Here is a 20,306-nt window from a genome sequence, read left to right as displayed (position 1 = left end):
ATCCTGTTTTCAAGGCCTATCTCATATTCTTTCGAGCTCTCGTCAGAAGTAAAGTCTCAACCTTTATGAGTTTATTTGAAACCTTAATTTCCAGAATGAACATGATCAAGATCAATGAAACTTAGACCCTGCCTTACTTTTTCAAACCAATTTATGCAAGTTGGTGATGAGATCTAAAAGAGTCGAACTAGAAGTGTTGTTCTTGTTTTCTTGATTAATTCTACAACCTTTCTGATTAAGACACCTTCAGCAGTGTTGCTACAATTTTGAATTCAGTTCATATCCAAGTAAGACTGCATGATCAATTTTCGAGTTCTTGATACTAGACTTGGAGAAAAGGGTGGGGTTGAGCTTTTCGAATGTACACGGGGGAATATGTTTCTATACTCAGACATGCGTAAAAGTGATACACCAGCTAGAGGCAAATTTCTTTTCAAACCCCTGGCAACGAGCCGACTTTTTTGTATGGGATTTCTTTAAATCGACAAACCTCTATAATCTCCGCATTGCGAGCAACCATGATGATAAGGAAAGGGCGTCCGGCGTATCTTGTGTACTTGAACGGAGAGGAAAGGAAGGAATTGAGAGTGGAAGAAGTGTCAGTAGTACGAGATTTTCTTGATGTGTTTTCCAGAAGCTTTGCCTGGACCGCCAACCGACAGACAATTAGAGTTCACTATTGATTTGGAACCAGGATCTGCGCCAGTATCGAAGGCGCCATACCGAATGGCCCCTAAAGAGTTGGCAGAGTTGAAGATTCAGTTGCAAGAATTACTAGATTTGGGATTCATTTGACCTAGTGTGTCACCGTGAGGAGCGCCTGTGTTATTCGTGAAGAAGAAGGATGGAACGATGAGGATGTGCATCGACTACCGTGAGCTCAACAAGTTGACCTTGAAGAATAAGTACCCACTGCCAAGAATCGATGACTTATTTGACCAACTTCGAGGAGCTAGAGTATTTTCAAAAATGGACTTGAGGTCGGGATATCATCAACTAAAGGTCCTACGAGAGGATGTACCTAGGACTGCTTTTCGCACTCGTTATGGCCATTCTGATTTCGTCGTGATGCCATTTGGGCTGACCAACGCCCCGGCCGTCTTCATGGACATGATGAACCAAGTTTTCCACGAGTATCTCGACAAATTCATGTTAGTCTTCATCGACGATGTTTTAGTATACTCGAAGAACGAGGATGAACATGGAGGGCATCTGCAAATTGTGTTGGAAACGTTATGAAGGGAGAAGCTTTATGCCAAGTTTAGTAAGTGTGAATTTTGGTTAACTCGAGTGAACTTTCTTGGTCATATCGTGACGGCAAATGGGATTCAAGTAGACCCCGCAAAGGTTGAGGCTGTACAAAATTAGAAATCGCCGAAAACGCCGAGTGAAATCCGCAGTTTCTTGGGATTGGCGGGATACTACCGACGCTTCATCGAGGGATTCTCTAAAATCGCGAGACCAATGACACAATTGTTGAAGAAAGGAATCAAAGTGGTTTGGACGCCGGAATGCGAGGCGAGTTTCCAACGATTGAAATAAAAGTTGACCACAGTACTTGTTCCAACGGTGCCGGCAGCCAACAAGGACTTCGCCGGCTATACTGATGCATCAAAAGTAGGACTTGGATGCGTGTTAATGCAAGATGGGAAGGCGATAGCATATGCTTCCCGACGATTGAGACCGAATGAGCTGAATTTTCCGACCCATGATTTGGAACTAGCAGCAGTAGTGCACGCACTGAAAATTTGGAGACACCATCTTTTTGGAGTGTGATGTGAGATTTATACGGATCATAAGAGTCTCAAGTACTTTGAGCAGGAGGAGCTAAACATGCGACAACGACGTTGGTTAGAAGTCGTGAAAGACTATGACGGTGGTATTCACTATCATCCGGGCAAGGCGAACGTAGTAGCCGATGTTTTGAGTAGGAAGAACCAACTGCAATTAGCTTATTTCCTAACGCAAGAGGAAGCGTTGATTGCGAATTCGACAGAATGAGATTGGAAATAATAAAAGTGACCGAGACAGTAGGAGGAAGAATAACGACGCTAGTGATCGAGCCAGACTTAAGAACCAAAATCATAGAAGCTCAGCGACGTGATGAGAAATTGGAAGAGACACGCGTGAAGGTGAGAACCGAGAAACATGACCATTTTCGTGAAGAGGCGGACAATGCTTTGACGTTCGATGGATGATTATGTGTGCCGAACGACGAGGCACTGAAATATGAGATTTTGAGTTAAGCACATGACACACCTTACACTGCTCACCCCGGAAGCACGGAGATGTATCAAGATTTGAAACAGCGTTTTTGGTGGAATGGAATGAAAGGGGACGTAGCATCGTATGTGGAATGATGTCTAGCATGTCAACAAGTGAAGGTCTTACACCAACGGCCATATGGGAATTTGCAACCGCTTGAAATTCCCGAATGGAAGTGGGAGCATCTAGCCATGGACTTCGTGACGGGTTTGCCAACGTCACAAAAGGGCAACACTGCGATTTGGGTGATCATCGATCGACTAACTAAAAGCGCGCACTTTTTACCAATTCGAACTACTTATGGCGCGGACAAGTTAGCAAAGCTCTACGTGAATGAGATTGTGCGTTTGCATGGGGTGCCAAAGACCATTGTGTCCGACCGTGATACGAAGTTCACATCAAAGTTTTGGATGAGTTTGCAATAGGAATTGGGCATACAACTGAAATTCAGCACTGCTTATCACCCGCAATCGGACGGACAGTTAGAGAGGACGATTCAAACGCTTGAGGATATGCTGCGAGCCGTTGTCTTAGATCGAGGGGAAAGTTGGGAAACTGTTCTACCGTTGGTTGATTTTGCCTACAACAACAACTACCAAGCGACGATCGATATGGCTCCGTATGAAGCTTTATATGGCAGGAAGTGTCAATCCCCACTATCTTGGGATGAAGTTGGCGAGAGGAAGATGTTAAGACCCGACGCTATAAAGGAAATGACCGAAATTATGCATCAAATCCGCGCAAGGATCAAAGAAGCTCAAGATAGGCAGAAGTTGTATGCTGACGTGCGTCGAACGGAAATCAAATTCGACGTTGGTGACAAAGTGTTCTTGAAAGTATCCCCGACGAAAGAAGTTGTGAGGTTTGGAATGAAGGGCAAGTTGAAACCGCGCTTTGTAGGATCGTACGAGATATTCGATGAAGTAGGCCCTGTAGCGTATCGTTTGGCGTTACCTCCCAGTTTTGGGAATGTACACAACGTGTTCCATGTGTCGTAGTTGCGCAAGTACGTGTTTGACCCCAAGCATGTGATTCGTCAAGAGGAAATGATCCTAAACTCGACATGAGCTACGAGGAAAGGCTAGAGACAATCCTAGATCGGAAGATACAAGAGTTGCGAAACAAGTCGATAGCATTCGTGAAAGTGTTGGAAACACCATGGTTCCAAGGAAGCCACGTGGGAGTTAGAAGATGGAATTAAAGAAAAGTACCCCGAGTTGTTTATGTGAGACGATCAAATTTCGGGACGAAATTTCTGTTAAGGTGGGTAGAATGTAACGACCCGTTAAATCGTTACCTACACGAAAGAATAAACCACGTATCAAATACACTTTCGACAACAAATCGAGACGAAAAGTTGGATAAGAATCGCGTCACATCAGGCACGCTTTCCAATTGGATAAGAATCGCGTCACATCAGGCACGTTTTCCAAGTGGATAAGAACCACGTCGCATCAGGCACGTTTTTCAATGCCGCATTAATTACGCGTCACATCGAAACGAAAAGACGTGAATTTTTGTCTTTTATGAAAATATTTTCTATAAATACAACCTCCTTTCATTTCATTTCATTTCTTTCGCAATCGAGAATCCGAGAGAGAGAAGAGAGAGGAGGAGCCGATGGCGGCGGATCCGCGACGGCGGATTCGTGGCAGCGGCGGCAGCGGTGAAGGGAGAGGGACGAATCGTGTCAACGTTTGTTTCTACCATTCGTTTTTCTTGATTCAAGAAGGTATAACTAAGATTTTCTTCTCATCTCCTTCATTGAAACTTTATTCTTGAATCCTACATGCATATAGAGGGTGTAGGAATCATAGATCGCAAAGTTAATCGGTGGGAAAGTGAGTTTGCTTGAGAACTTTGATAGTTATGCGATTTTTGATTAAGTTGTGTGAAGTTTGATTTGAATCCTTGGTAAATGATCTAAGTTTATGTGCAAACATGTTAAGAGAGTCTTATCAAGCATGATTGTGTGTTATAAGCATGAGAAAATTTTGTTTGGATGATTGTGGAAGAAACCCTAATTTCGAAATTTTGAGTATGAAATTTGTGGTGTTCGGACAGTGGATTCCGACGTGTATTTGACTGACCAAACGGTTGAATTTTGATACGAAAATTTTTTACTGAGTAAACTTTAAGGTGATTTCTGTGTCTCATATAAATTTCAGCCATTTTTGTCGAAAAATGAATTTTTGAAAAATGTTTGAAGTCGACTGCGCAATTCTGCCAGTAACGTGTGTTCTCGGCCAGAATGTTTCGAAATCTGTTTGACCGACTAAATGACCTCCGTTTGATGTGATTCTTGAACTAGATGAAAATTTGAAGTGTCTTCTGAGTCTTGTGAAAATTTCAGCCTTATTGGACATCGTATGAATTTACGGTGAATTTTTCAAATGAACTGCGCAGTGCTGCTAGAATTTTATGTTCCGATCAGAGAGTTGCATAAATGTTTTGACTGACCAAATGATATGATTTCGGTGTGAAATTTTAACTGGGTGAACTTGAATGTGTCTAATGTGTTGTGACCAAATTTTAGCGTCATATGAGGAAGGATGAATTTTTGGTGAATTTTTTAAGTTGACTGTGCAATTCTGTCAGAAAATATTTTCTCGACCAGTAGGTTACGTTTCCGAATTGACCGACCAAAAGGGGGTATTTTGATATTAAATTTAAACTGGAAGTTATTTGATGAGTCTACTGCATTTTGGTAAAGTTTTAGCCCCAACGGAAGTCGGGTGATTTTATAGTGATTTTTACAAAATGGTTGCGCAGTTCTGCCAAATATTTATCTTTACAAGATGACTATATTGTTATGTTATAAGTGATATACATGATTTATATATGGGTAAGAGAATGATAAAAGGAACGATAGGACATGCATGATAATATAAATTTACGAAAGGCTGATCTGTTTTGTCGTTGGCAAGGGTGATTGAGTATACGTGAGCTCGAGGAACGAGGGTTGCCTTAAATGGATATTGAATGGTTTAAGCAAACGAGGTGGGCTTTCTTTTACTAAACTCTTTTACGCTTTCAAAAGTATGATTATGGAGAAATAAGGGTGGTTTAAAGTGTTATGTCATGCCATGATGTTTTGTTTATGAGATTGTTGCCTGATGCCTAGTTCGTCTGAGCTTGCTCCGTTAGGCTATATGGCTGTAATGAATGAATGAAACGAATTCGGGTCTGAGTAGGGCCGCAAACCCTATCAGGCTGTGTACACAAGTGGGATCGTGAGCCGTCCTTGCTAGTCGGCCGGTCTCGTGGGCGAATAGTGTGGCCACACTTTCGTCGCACTATGGAAAGAGAATGTGATTGAATGATTGATGAGAAAGTGGGGAGATTGATTGTCTGGCCAGACTTTGAAATGTTTTTGTGTTCTCGTGATATTTCTTAACTACACATAAAACTCGAGATCACTGGTATGGATGACATAACTGTTTTTATGAAAATGTTTTCGGCATGAGCCCATTGAGTACAACAAGTACTCAGCCCTGCATGTGTTTTCCCTATGTGCAGGTTGAGCGGGATGTTGCGGTGGATGTTGAGTCGGCATGGGGAATTTGGATGCGTTGTGTCTTCATACATAGGCGTCATCCTTGACTCTCTTTGAAACCTTATTTCCGCTGCTATATATATTTCTGAACTAAAATACTATTCTTTTAAGCTAATTGAGCATTTCTTATGAACTGTTATCCTTAAATGCTATACTAAAATGTTTGACCCTAGGTCACGATCGCCTCGTTTGTAACACCCCTAGTACGGGCGGTCGTGACACCAGCATCTCTCACTCTACTTGTTCCATCTTTTCAGGTTTGGATTTTAGGGGCTAATATAGATCTTTACCATACATGTGATCCTCAATCCGCATCTTCCAAAAGTCGAAATCAAATATGTCGAACTTCTCCATAACAATCTACTTGTCAGTCCACATCTTGAGTTCCTGAACTTCAGGATCTTGATACGAGTTCTAAGAAATAAACACAAATAATCACGAATATAAATGAGATGAACACATGAATTGTTTACTCAGTTCAATACGACGAGTGGAGACAATAGCAAATAAAAAAAAATTGTATTTTTTATGTAATTTACCATGGGAGATTGGAGAATAACACTATATATATAAGCAATAGATAAACTCCTGATTATAGCCAGGCTAGGAAATACATCTCTAGAAAATATATTATAAAGAGCAAATCATAGTTAAGATAGAAAACATAAACCTATAACAAACGAGTTATGGACTAATTTACTTAATTTCAGGTCCATATTCAACCGTTTTACATTATGGCAACCTGTTTTCAAATAAGTAATGTTTTGGCCTGCTAAATTTTTGTTACAAATAATTATGGTAGTACTATAATTTCTGTGAAATTTCAGATTTTAATAATGCAGTATACTGAAGTTTGGTAAGGTGATGCCAATAGAAGTAATGTAAAAGTTCTGGTAACATCAGTACGAAAAATTTTATTCTCCTAATTAGTATTAATATAATATAATGTCATCGGTTGATTCTTGGCGACATTCTTTTCTAATGGACTTCATCGATCAATTCTCATTTTTAAATTATGTGAAATAGAACATAGTACTATTGAATAACAAAATAGGCCCACAATCTGTGCAAATCGCGACTGAATAATATTTTTCCAAAGCATATATCGTAGTGTATATATTGTGTAGAAATTAAATACAGAATGACTGGCAATTAATTAAGATGTACAAGCAGGTCTTCGAGGAGGCAATTGCTGATGATGAGTTTTCTGCAAAAAAAAAATATTTTACATAAATTAGCACTTAGCAGGTTAAATATGTAACTTTTAATATTTCTAATTTAAATCACTTGAAAGTATAAACTTCGTACTAAATCCTGCCACATCAAAATTTGACATCGTGACTATAATGGAAAAATACAAATATATGTACCAATTTGGTAGAAAGTTAAAAAAATATGACATTATTGAAAGATGAGTTCAAATGTTGTGACATTTTCATTTTTTTTCCTTCTTAAGATACTAAAATGCTTAATCATACCTTTAATTTTGGTCGCAAGGTCTCGATAGCAATTGTTGATTTTTGATCAATTCCTGCACCTTGCTGGCAATTGTATCCAAAAAAAATAAATATAATAAAATAACAGGATATGGATATATCATATGTGTAACAAATTAATTACTAACTGTCTAACTCCTTTTTAATTAGATTTTGTTTTCTTTCCCTAAATTATTCCAATTAATTGAAACAAATTACCTTGCATAGAGCCCAATCTGCCGAGTCAAAAAAAGCCCGCTCATGGTCCTGTATTTAGGAGGAAATTATTAATTATTTTATTTTAATTGTAAGAGTCAAAACCCTTTTAATTAAAAAGCCTAAAAAAGAACGTAGTAAGAGGTATAAAATATTTTCTTTTGAAAAAAAAACAATTATACACTCAAATATAACATAGAATAAATAAATAGAATAACAATTTAAAAAATAATCATAGTATAATATTTACAAAATAAATAGCAGTCACTTAATTAGGAAGGGTATAAATGATACAAAAATAATACAAATAGCTCTGTGTATTTCGAGTACTAATGACAATCATAATTTACTAATATCGTTATTATTTAAAAATAGAAGTACTTACCTTAGATATTAGAGTCTTCTTTTTGGGAACAAGTCCACCATATTTCTTATCAACCGTTGCTGACTGACATAAAAGAAAAATTCAAATAAAAAATTATTTCACGTGACCAAACTACCAATTTTATCGGCTAACACGTAAAATTCATGGAAGCAAACCTAACAGCCTAAATATTGACAAAATAAATAGCCTAATGATGGATCCGCGAATTTTTGATGTGAGTAAATGCTGGTAGAGAATAAAGACTATGACACAAAGAATTTACGTGGTTCGATTTACTGAAGTAAATCTACGTCCACGGGAAGAAGGGAGGGCAAGATTGTATTGCTTGATCTGGGATTACAGCTTACAACACAGACTTGCTATATGATTTTATCTCTAGAGAGCTTAACCTTTTTCTATCTGATCTAAGTTCTATTTATACATTGAACTAAGATCGTGGCTTGCATCACCACTAAGTCGTGGATGTCGTGTAGGTCATGGCCTAAGATCGTGGATGTAGTGTAGGTCATGGCCTACGATCGTGGCCTGAGTTGACACCACGTGGTAGTGGGTGTGTTGGAAGTTGTGGAAATCCAGTATGGGTCCAATAACTCCTTGTTCGGTCGAATGCTGAGACCGAACTGCTTTGGTTGCCGATCTGAGAGTAGAGCTTGATGCCGACCTGAGAGCAGAGCTTGATTGGTTGGCTTTCACCGAGCAGTAGGCTGAGGCCGAACTCTAGCTTGATGCCGACCTGAGAGCAGAGCTTGATTGGTTGGCTTTTACCGAGCTGTAGGCTGAGGCCGAACTCCTTGGTAATGCCGAACTCATACTCTTCCTTGGGCTTTGGGTTGATGGGCCGTCATTGCTGTTGGGCTTGTTTGGTACGCACCCCATCACCTAACATCCTAAATTGGATTAAAAATTTATTTTAGGGTTAGGTGTGTTTGAGCTTCACCGTTCCTGCCTAACTCAATTTGACTTCAATTTTGGAAAAAGGAAAATTATGCTACGAATATTTTATTTCTAAATTCAAGTATATTATTACCTAAATTGACTTTCTTAATTTCTTAGTCTTTTTAAATACGAGAAGTACACACAATTTGTAGTATTTTATTAGGAATACCAAGTGCGAAAATTCCATTAATAAAAATTAATATCACGGTGACTTATAGAGTCATAGACCATGGATAAAATCTAGAGTAGTTTACTTTTTTTAATTGGATTTTTGGAGTGCCTACATTAATTAGTTGACAGGCTAACCACCATCAAAATAAATCAAATGCAACTAATCTATGCCGACAATAATTTAAATACATAATCGAGTGTATTTAAATAAATTAAATCCTAAAGAGTGAGTGGCCAAAAAATGCTATCTTGTAACAATCAAATAACTCAAGAATTGAACTATCGAATTTATGGACCACTATATGTTGCTAGAGGTAGACCATATTGCACGTGAAGCCCTCAAAAAAAGAAAAAAACAAGGAAAAAACAATATCTTTATTCGATTATTTTTCACTATTCGAAAAGGTTCAAATATTCCTTAGAAAATGTGCTAATGATAATATTCTATATCACTATTGATGTTGTAATTTGTAATATACATTCAACTTTTACATAACACAATTACATGTATTAATATATTAATGTTTTGCATTTACACACAAATGTGAAGAGTTTAGGTGATTTTTTCACGTGATGCATGTAAATATAGGCTATTTAGCAAGTATGCATATTACATTAATTAATCCTATTCTATAAAACTAAATTATATCTCAATAATAAATCAGCTAGGAGTAATCCTACCACAATTTTCCACAAATAAATACCGATTAATTGGCAATTTAATTACCTATTGTATTTTGTGTTTGAAGCTTTATTATAATCGCCCAATTGAAAAACAATTATTTTAGATGTGACATAATCATAGTAAGAATCGTAACACGCCAATGAGATGAAACATGATAATTAAAAAGTACCTTTAAAATGGAGAATTTTGTAAAAAAAAAATTACCTCATGGTGTTGGGAAGAAGCATTGTAATCTTCACTTCTGTTGTAATCCTCCATCAGACTGCCTGGTTATTTCTCTGTGTGAGTGAGAGAGAGAGAGAGAGATGAAATATTAATATAGAAACAGAGGAGCTTTGATAAATAGGCATTGGGAACAAAATATAAGGCCTATTTTCAATAGTTGAAATTAGTAAAAAGAATCTCAATAACAAAAGGAAAAATCCAACCATACAGTCAAAAATTATAGATTTAAAAATAAAAATGAGAAAGAAGAAGAGAATCGACATTACCTTGATGTGGAGGAAAGTAGAGAAGCAAGCAAAGTGAGAAGAGGGAGACGAAACAAATAAAACAAACACACATATATACAAGTGTGTAGGCGGATTTGTTAAGACTTGAGTTAAAAGGGTAAGACAATATTAGACATGAATAGTATTGTAATTAATTTTTTTTCGAATAAAATGGTTGTTTAATTAATTTGTTAAACACGAACAAATGTATGCGTATAATGTGCGGCATATCCACATATCTAAACGTCTAAATACTCTCTACATATAAATACTCCGTATGTATTTTGTCATTTAAAAAATGGAGTAATCATTTTTGCATGCACCAAGTTGCAAAAAAATCCATCATTTAAAGACGGATATATATAATTAATTAGGATTATAACATGTAAATTGTCAAATTTATCACGAGCAATTGTCAAATTCTAATACATCACATTTTTCAAAATCTGCAAAATGGTCATATTCTATTAAATCACACTTTCACATTCATTCTTTCATTTTCTGATGAATTACGAGCGGATATAGCAGCCAATTTAAACAAGTGTTTAAAACGATGTTGGGCAAAATGACATCATCTAATTAAGCTCGAAATGACGTCTTGTCCACATGTTTTAAACTAGCTGCCACATTACCCTGTAATTTGCCAAAAAAGGAAAAGATGAGATCGTTGAGAAAATTTCATCTTTCGTCATTTCATTTTTAAAATTTGGAAAGTGTGGAAAGGAAGAATTTGACTATCTTCGTGATTTATTTGGTAAATATTCATAGCAAAGTATACATCCATCCATTGATATTTATATTGGATTATATATAGTTAGGATATCAACATCAATTGAAGCCTTAGCCTAACACGAACCCTACAATTTTTGGACAACCTAATCTTCTTCCAACCCACACCTCATCTAAACAAACTGTTATATTGTACTATTATTTTGTTTAGATCTACTCGTATTTTTCCGGTTAAAGAAACTTATAACCCCTTTTTAGCAAGATTTTTTAAATCTTCCAATAAAAACTATTGTAATTCCTTTTATGCATAGTAGTAGGAATACTCGTTTCAGCATTTTCAGATAAAATTTATTCATCCGAGATTATATCTATAGATGCAATTAATCATATTTCCTAAATTTGTATGAGCTACATTACAAGGAATTAACGTGAAGTCATGGGGTACATCTTGACATTTAGTTTTTTGGTTTTAAAACTTAATCTTATAGAGTTTTATATAGTAGTAGTTAACAAAATAAACTTTTGACATTATGGTCTATGGTGAGATTTGAACTCAAAATATGAAAATAATCTCATTAGATCGTATCTTCACTTAATTTTGTGTATTTGTTAGTTGTAATCATCAAGAATCAGGATATTTTTGCTAAATCGCCAATAATTTAGAATACAAATAAACTATAATATAAACACCCTACATAAAGCACATTTTTACATTGAAAAATTTGAAGTTCGGAAATGCATATTGAATCTAAATATATATATAAGAAATAATTCAAACATAAACAATCAAGACTAAATCCTCCCAAAAATGCCCACACAAAGTATTTATTGTGTGCGGGTCCCGCTTTCCAAATAACAAATTTGTTCCTTTAGTTCTATTATAATTAGTCAAATATGACCGTTTCTCGACTGATAATGACTCTATAATATGACAATATAGATAATTAATGCTGTTAAATATATGGTATAATATCGGTTTTTACCTATCGTGGACAATTGCAAATAGCGTTAAAACATGATATTAACCTCTTCTTCATTTATTTATGCATTTATTGTAGCAGTAAATAAGGTAAAAATATAACACCATCCATTAGAAGAAACGTATATATAATGGAGTAGTATATAGATAAAAGACCGATTTTAGAAGGGTAAAGATCCAAAGTGGTCCTAAACATATGACGATTTTACGATTTTGGTCCTAAACATTATATTTTGAATTATTTCGTCCTGCACAATTGGAAACGGGCCACATTTAGTCCGTTTTGGACGGCACCGTTAAAAAATGACGGTCAACGTTGGTTTAGTCAAAATCATTATTTTAAAAAATATATCAAATATTCTAATCTAAACCATTAAAATGGCGTTGAAGGAGGAATTGAATTAGCTGAAATTGATATGGGAGAATCTGTACGCATAGAGTATTCTTGCTCCAGCTCGCCGTTGGAGCTATCACTGCTATTGTCATTGAAGCAACTGCAGCGGTTGCAGGCGCATTTCACGAAGGTGGAGAACGCTTGTTGTTATCCTCCATGTCTGAACCATTTTATCCAAACAGACCGAGCTCGGACGAAATACGGAGGACGTTGGTGTACGAACGGTCAAACAACCGTTTAAGCTGAGACTTAAACACCGGTGGCTTCACGGCGTCGCTCGGGATCCAATCGATCGACTGAATTCTCATCGGAAAATTTAATTTTCCGCTGCTTTGGGATCGCTCATCACCTGGGCGCGACGCCTATTCTTCCTCGAGGGAGAGGCGCTCGTAGGCGGCGTTGCAGAAGGAGGCGGCCATGGTGATGTCTGTGCCGCCGCCGACCTGGCCCTGGGACCGCAGCGCGTTGGCCCTGTCCCGGGTGATAATGATGGGCGGTTCGGCTTGTTCTTCGACCCCGTTGGCCGCCCCTGTGGCCGCCGCGACACCTCGCCGCCCTTCTCTCCCGCCGCCATTGTAGCTCTGGTCACGGTCGCGCCGCACTTTAGGCTTTGGGAGATGTTGTTCTTGTTCTCGTTGTTGTTGTCGTCGTCCGGGTTGGCGTGGGAGTGGTGGTGGTGGTGCTAGAACGATTTTTGGTGGTGGAGCAGGAGATCTCGCGCGTGGAACAACGACAGCAGATTTACGAATCGCTTCCCAGAAAGGACAAGCAAGAAGATGAGTTTGCCTATTTAATTTCACTTTAATTAATTAGATTTCATCTCCGGCAAAAATTAGCGACGACGCCGCCTTCCGGTGTTGCCGCAGCCACGATTTGAGAGGAGGAGGTGGAACTGCGGCGGGGGAGGTAGCCGTAGCGGAGGGTGCCTGGGCGACGGCGAGGGCGAGGGGGAGGAGACGAGACGACCACTTGACGGTGAGCAGCAGCGGCAGAACACCGGGAGTCGGAAGCCGGCATGTCCGAGGAGAAATGAGGGTGCGCGAAATCGATTCTGAGGCAGAGGGGGATGACACCGAGAAGGCCGTGTTTCAATTTGGAACTTCTAATTGAGAAGAAAAGAGCGATAGAAGGACATGACAGAGATAGAAAGAGGGAGGAGGAGGAGGACCGAAGGTGATGGTATGGCGGAGCTTGGCGGTGGAGATGTTGGAAGGGGGGATTTCCGTCAAATTTGACGGAACCGTCTAAATGGACCAAATGTGACCCTTTTTTATTTGTGAGGGACCGATTAATTCAAAAGATAATGTTTTGCACCAAAATAAAAAAAAATAGCAATATGTTAAGGACCAAAATGGGTCTTTAGTGATTTTAGAATCCATATCTATACATATAATTCGGTGCAAAAAGAAAAATATATAACCAAACAAAATATTATTAATTTCGTTGGAAATAATTACCCAATACATTTTTTTACACTTGCAAACTATTGTAGTATTGAAATGTAATGGTTGACAATCCAAACCTTTGGACTTTAATTGATCAATACTTGATTTCCTCCACTTCATTGTGGAGTAGAATGGTATGTTTAAGATCTTCACCAAAGTGAAGTCTATGTTCTCCCATTGGAATCCTTCGGATGCCAAATCGATCCACAACGCTCAAATGACTACACGGATCAAGATTAATCCTTATGCTTTCCTTAGCTCCGGCCACCACATGAACCTTCTCGAATACCACCAAGCGTTTCTCCTCCCCAAACCCTCCCGCGGATGGGGAGGACGCAAAAAGCATCACAGTGTGTGTCCCGTCCATATCACCGACATTCTCGACGTTGACATGAAACCCTAAGCTTAGAGCATCACAATTTGTGCTTGAAACTCTAATTCCGTTACTCATGATCATAGTGTTGTTCTTGACCGTGTTTGAGCTTGTATTAGGGACTAACACTTTTGTTTGGCCATGGGCTAATGTTTGTCTAAAATTTGTGTAACTTAGCCCAAACCCAAATGGATAAACAGTTGGACCTTTGTAAAACCGGTAGGTCCGGCCCGGGTACCCTCTTCCCGGGTCTGCGCGCATCGACATATCCGTCATAGGCACCTTTGCTAAATAAGCTTGAGGGTACCATGTCATAGGCAACTTCCCTCCTAAAATTATAGATATCCAAAAAATAAATCACACATATATTTTGGTATAAATATATAAAGTAATATTTGAGCTTGATAAATATATATATACCTGGATTGGTCATCCCAAATATAACATCAGCAATCGCAGTACCCCCGGCTTGTCCCGGGTACCCGGCCCATATAATACCGACAATTTTCGGGTTATTTTTAGCAAATGTGACATCAATTGGGCCACCAGACATTAGGACCAATATAACTGGGCCTTTGGAGGCCCTAGCCACCCTTGACACAAGCTCTTGTTGGTGACCCGGCAAAAGAAGCCCATTCCGATCAAGGAATTCACGCTCGATCGCTTGGCTAAGGCCCACAACCAACACTGTTGCATCAGCCTGTCGAGCAATGGCCTCAGCCCGCCCAAACGCACGATTATCGGGGCAGCTCACTGAAGCACATCCATTTTCATGAATGGTCTTAGTGTATCTTGATATACCTTGTAATGCAGTAGTATAGGCACATGGAATTCCTAAAAACAATTAAAAAAAATACCATTATGATAATTAAGTACAAAAATACATCAATATTACTAGACTTATAAAACAAAAGAATAAAGGCATACCAGCATAGTTGCCTATCATAGTATCCGTGACGTCGGAGTTGGGCCCGATCACGGCGACGGTCCGATATTTATGGCCCGAAAATGGCAAGGCCCGGTTACTATTTTGTAGCAAAACAATTCCTTGTCGGGCCGCTTCAAGAGCCAATTGTTGATGGGCTGGGGTGCATACGTCCCTCGGGCCCAAATTACCGTATGGTTGTCTCGGGCCGTCAAACATACCTAAACGCATTTGGACCGTGAGTAAATTCCCCAGGGCCCGATTTACATCGACCTCGCTTAATTTGTTGGCCCGTATTGCTCCCTCTGTATGGATCGCAAGGAAAGGGCCGCAGTCCAAATCCAAGCCTGAATGCGAAAAATTAAAGCATTGGGCCCTAATTAAGCATGTGTGATTTAACAAAAATACCCCTGATAGTTATGTGTATAAAACCTGCTTTAATTGTATCGGCAGCTGCATCTTCAGGGGTGGATGTGTAATGTTGACTATTGTAGAGAACATCAACTGAGTCACAGTCGGAAACAATGTACCTGTGTTTCAGAAAATAATTAAGTCTAGTAATAAATTTATTTACTTGACAAGGTTAGATAATTTATTAAGTTCACTTTTGTCAAGAAAGTCTATCTTATCATGTATGGAGTTGTTGATCTCAATTAATGGCTATAAAAGCAGTCACGTATGGCTTCTTGACTTGTAAATAATTAAGACAGCTATGCTAAATATTACAAATGATCAACTTGTTGTAAAAAAATAATTCAGCCATAAAAATGTACAAATATAATTAAATATATAAATTATTCAGTTATAGTGATCTAAAATTAGCCCGAAATTGGATGAATTAACTTGATTAAACTAACCCGTTAAGACGCCATTGCCCGCGAATAGTGTCGCGAAGGAGAGAAGGGTCAGCGCAAGTTGGTTTACCATTGACTTGATTGTACGAGCACATCACACTCGCCACTTGTCCTTCCGATACACACGCCTTGAACGGCACATTGTATGTTTCCTCCAAATCTTGCTTGCTCACCTGCATATGAATTTATGCGATTATTTTATTTTTTTCAAAATTTGTGATTCCGGTCGTATTTTAGTCTCGTATTTTATTACTATGTTATTCTAAAAGTGTGATATGGGTCACTGAAATATGATGTGTTGATTTCCACGGATTAATAATGTTAAGAGACTTCATTTTTTTTATTTATGGTGCATATTTGTTGGGAACCAAAATAGATGTGCTAATAGGATAAGATGATTCATAATTTAGAAATTGAGGATAAGCCGTGTAGGTAATGATCATGGTGAATTAATAATGAAAACAAATTATTGGTGTTAGATATGATAGAGCAATCACTTTCTAGGAATTACCGAAATTGGTCATTGAAAACTCGACTTATGCAATAAAATTTGATAAAGATGCTTTTTCAATTTTTAGACACCAACCAAATAAAAAACTCAACAAAAATCATTTGAGATATTTCAACATTCATTAAATAAAATATATGCCAAAAAAAAGTTATAATTTATATGGTTTGAACTTACCTTAGCATTAAAATGAAATCGATCAATGCCATTCCAAAAATCAAGGTCATACGCTGTGTAATGCTTGCAACACGCGGCCACCTTTAGCCGGTTTCCGGCGGAGTTGCCCTGCAGCCCCTTCACGTAGCTGGCGGCGTATTTAGCCGCCAGCGCCGGGTCCTCACCCGGCGTCTCTTGGCCTCGGCCCCATCGAGGGTCCCTAAATATGTTCACGTTCGGGCTCCAATAGGTCAGGCCCGCCCGGCCCCCATTGTACATTGCTCGTGCTTCATCCGAGACCACCTATATTCATATGGAATATTATTCATTGAAATTAGAAATTTAAATTTTAAAGTTTAAATAAATTTTAAAATTTTCTTAGCTCATGTACGAGGATGCTTTGATATTATGTTACTACTATACATGTTAAAAGATGTACATGTGACAAAAATAAATGGTAGATGGGGTGGGGTAGGGTGCAAAATGTCATGTTTATACCCATAAACTAATTGTCAAGATAATTACATGTCTTTCTAAATAAAATAGAAAACTATAAAATTACTCTCTTTGAGCCATGATATTAGGTTATCTATCAAATTAGCATTATGACTCGAACTAAAATCTAAAAAATACTAGTACTAATAAAAACTCAATGAGCAAAATACCAACACAACCCATGACTCATCCACCCACCATCCCACCCACCCACCCACCCTCTATTTTGTAGGGTTGCTTTTTGAACTAATTATATAATGGAGTAGTATAAATTTATGGCATGCAGAAAAGCTGATTAGGCATGGGCAATGCAACTTGCAAACTATTTGTATTCATATGAAATTATAGTAAAATGACCTCACCCATATGCCCCCCCAATACCAGTATTGGTCCTTTTTCTTACACACACACATATTATATATATGTATCAATTCATGTAACGCATTCTATGCCAAATTTATGTTTGGACACTTGTTTTAACTCATCTTTCCACTTTAATAGTAGTATTTCATTAGTCACATGCAATATGTTGATTATGTCACCATTTTGAAAAATAAATTTTTGTCACCCCTTTGTCAATCTTGCATCATTCTCCATGAAATATTTCATTCGTAAACAAATTAATCAAAAACATATGAAAATATGTGTATCAATTCATGAAATGTATGCTCAGCCTCATTTGTTTTTGGACACTTGTTTTTTCTTCTAACCACTTTATTTACTATTTGATTAGTCACTTGCAACTGATTCTGTCACCATTTTGAAAAGGAAATTTGTGACACCCCATTTCACATCTTGCATCATTATCAACATTAATCAATTCATTCATCCCGAAAATAAATTAAATAAAAAACTACTAAATTACTTTTTTATAGCTCAATGGTAGCACTTGGATGATAAAATTTAATGATAAATAAATCAGACACGTAATAAAGTGGCATTACCTTAATACCAGTATATGCTTTATTAAAGCAAAAAAATATGGTTTGTCCCATGTAAAGACTAATGATTCCTAGATAAAATGACACATTATTAAATACTTTACTCTATCTATTTTTCAAGCTTCACATGCTTGTAATTACTAATGAAATAAAATACGAGACCGAAGTCATAATCTGACCTGACCAATGGCCTCCCACAACGAGGCGTTGTAGGAGGCCGCAGTGGTGATGACCTGCGGGAAACTGGTGGCCCCGGGAAATTCGCCACCAAACTTGACCCCGGGGCCAGTGTTGGACACCCCGTGGAGCGCCTCCGACCACCACTCATAGCCAGATATCCCGAGGCGCTCCACGGGGGCAGCATTGTTCACTAGGGACCTAATTTTCTCTTGCAAAGTGAGCCTTCCAATCAAATCCGCAACCCTATCTCTTATATGCAACGAAGTTCGACAAAAGGGCAAGTTCTTGGTGGCACCGTTGTTCGGGTCGCAGGCGAAGGGCGGCCGTGACTCCGATAAACGGAGGAGGGTGCATAGGGAGAGGATGAGGATGATAGGGGTGTTTTTGGCCATTGTTTGTGTGTCTTTTTGGGACAATTTTTTTTTTGTATGTGTAGTGTGTTTGAGGGATGAATGTATATATATAGTGTGAGATTAATTTTTTCTTCATATGTTCATGATTGCAACTCCACGTCGTTTCATGTAATGTGTGTTGTGCGTGAAAAATAGAGAGAGGGAGGAGAGGGAGAAAGATAATGTTGATGGGGTGAGTGAGAAAGTAGAACACGCATTTGTTTGATTTATACATGCAGGCATATAACATACTACATTATATTTATAATTAATCGAGTGTAGCATTTATTTTAGTTGTAAGTGGGGAAATTACGGCTTTGTCATGACAGATTAAATGATTATTGCATATTAGACCAATCTTTGAAAATACCCAGCAAATCAGCAAAAAGAACAAAATGAGGACAAGATTCTAAAGATTGTATAAGATGATTGGGAAGTTATTAATTTCTGAAATAAGATTTTCTTTATGAATGTTTTGTTATAAGTACTATATTATATACTACTCCTATAAACTATGTATATTCTCATTATTTGCGAGTTATTAATTATACAAATAAATATTATCCTTCTCGCACTTTTTATAAATTTATTTTGATTCCCATATTTTAGAAATTGTTAAGGAGTATAAACTAAAATGTGAATTATTTTGGCAACGGTCTCCATCTATATAAATCCAGTCAATTGCCTAAGATAGCTTTTGCAGGTTAATAAACCAATAATGTGTTATTATTGGTTCGCACACATTAATGTCACACATCTTAGTCTCTTAGACACCTATGTATACAAATATTGAAATTTCCGAGCTTTTAATTAAGGAGTACCTAGCTATATGCAAATGTAGAAATTTGCAAGCTTTTAATAAATGGTTTCAGTCAATTCAAACCACCCTTAATCAAGCTGGTTCTTTGTATTAATACAAGTATATAATGACGGTATTAATCCTATACTTAGACTTTAGCGCGTCTATTTATAGAAAAGAGAGTACATAATCTTTGACGTAATATAAGTGTATACGTGTGTATGAGTTGATCTAATGGTATAGTGCTAAATGTCTGAAATTACCGTAACACAATTTTTGTCCACTTATCTATATAAAAATACATAATATCCAAAAGTTGTTAACTAAAGCTAATTACCATTAGTTTTATTTGTGTACTTATATGTTAGCCTAATTCCTCTAAAATTCAAAAAAAAATATTAAATTTTAATTGGTAGGAGCTCGCTAAATGCGTATTTTCATATTATTATATCCATATTTCATTTCATTGGTGCATGAGATGTATTTTCATATATTATTATATCAATATTTTATTTTATTGGAGTATTAGATTCATTTGAGTAGGAACCAAGAAGAGAATCTTACAGCAGGAAAGCTGGTTTACTATTAAAGCGAATTGTTTTTACCTTATTTATTGCATAAATTTGAGGAACAAACGACGCATAATTAAATTGTGGAAACACAAACAAACAAAGTTGCATAGTAAAATTCTGTCACAAGAAAGTGATCTATGTATGCAGCTCGTGATATATTGACAGCAGAAATTTGAAAGAGGTGAAAACATGAATTTTGTCCTATTGTTACAACTTACTAGGTAAAAATATTCGAAGACTTTTAGCACCAAAATTAACATTAAAACTCGTGTAAAATTATCTCAAAAGTCCAAGATTAACTTATTCTGAAATTTATCAAAATTGAATTGGTTCGGATCGAAATAATTTTTCAGAAGGAGAAGACCAAGATTTGTCTCAAAATTA

At 37.4% G+C, this 20,306-nt stretch overlaps 2 protein-coding genes across 2 annotated transcripts; both read right to left on the bottom strand.

The window, feature by feature from the left end:
• Positions 1–6,839: 6,839 nt before the first annotated feature.
• On the bottom strand, positions 6,840–10,336 carry LOC121800016. The gene is made up of 6 exons (XM_042199555.1): positions 10,181–10,336; positions 9,894–9,967; positions 7,898–7,960; positions 7,516–7,563; positions 7,300–7,362; positions 6,840–7,028 (listed from the first exon to the last, which is right to left on the bottom strand). The coding sequence occupies exons 2-6, from the start codon at positions 9,945–9,947 to the stop codon at positions 6,978–6,980; spliced, it is 279 nt and encodes a 92-aa protein (XP_042055489.1). The 5' UTR covers positions 9,948–9,967; positions 10,181–10,336; the 3' UTR covers positions 6,840–6,977.
• A 3,362-nt stretch (positions 10,337–13,698) lies between these two features.
• On the bottom strand, positions 13,699–18,768 carry LOC121799813 (beta-D-xylosidase 1-like). Its single transcript, XM_042199300.1, has 7 exons — positions 18,159–18,768; positions 16,565–16,846; positions 15,883–16,052; positions 15,458–15,555; positions 15,028–15,372; positions 14,521–14,934; positions 13,699–14,429 (listed from the first exon to the last, which is right to left on the bottom strand). Exons 1-7 carry the CDS (start codon positions 18,549–18,551, stop codon positions 13,822–13,824), a joined length of 2,310 nt encoding a protein of 769 aa, XP_042055234.1. The 5' UTR covers positions 18,552–18,768; the 3' UTR covers positions 13,699–13,821.
• Between the last annotated feature and the right edge of the window lie 1,538 nt (positions 18,769–20,306).

Source organism: Salvia splendens, chromosome 4 (genome assembly GCF_004379255.2).
Source record: "Salvia splendens isolate huo1 chromosome 4, SspV2, whole genome shotgun sequence".
NCBI classification, from domain to species: domain Eukaryota; kingdom Viridiplantae; phylum Streptophyta; class Magnoliopsida; order Lamiales; family Lamiaceae; genus Salvia; species Salvia splendens.
This window is presented reverse-complemented; position numbering and strand designations above follow the sequence as displayed.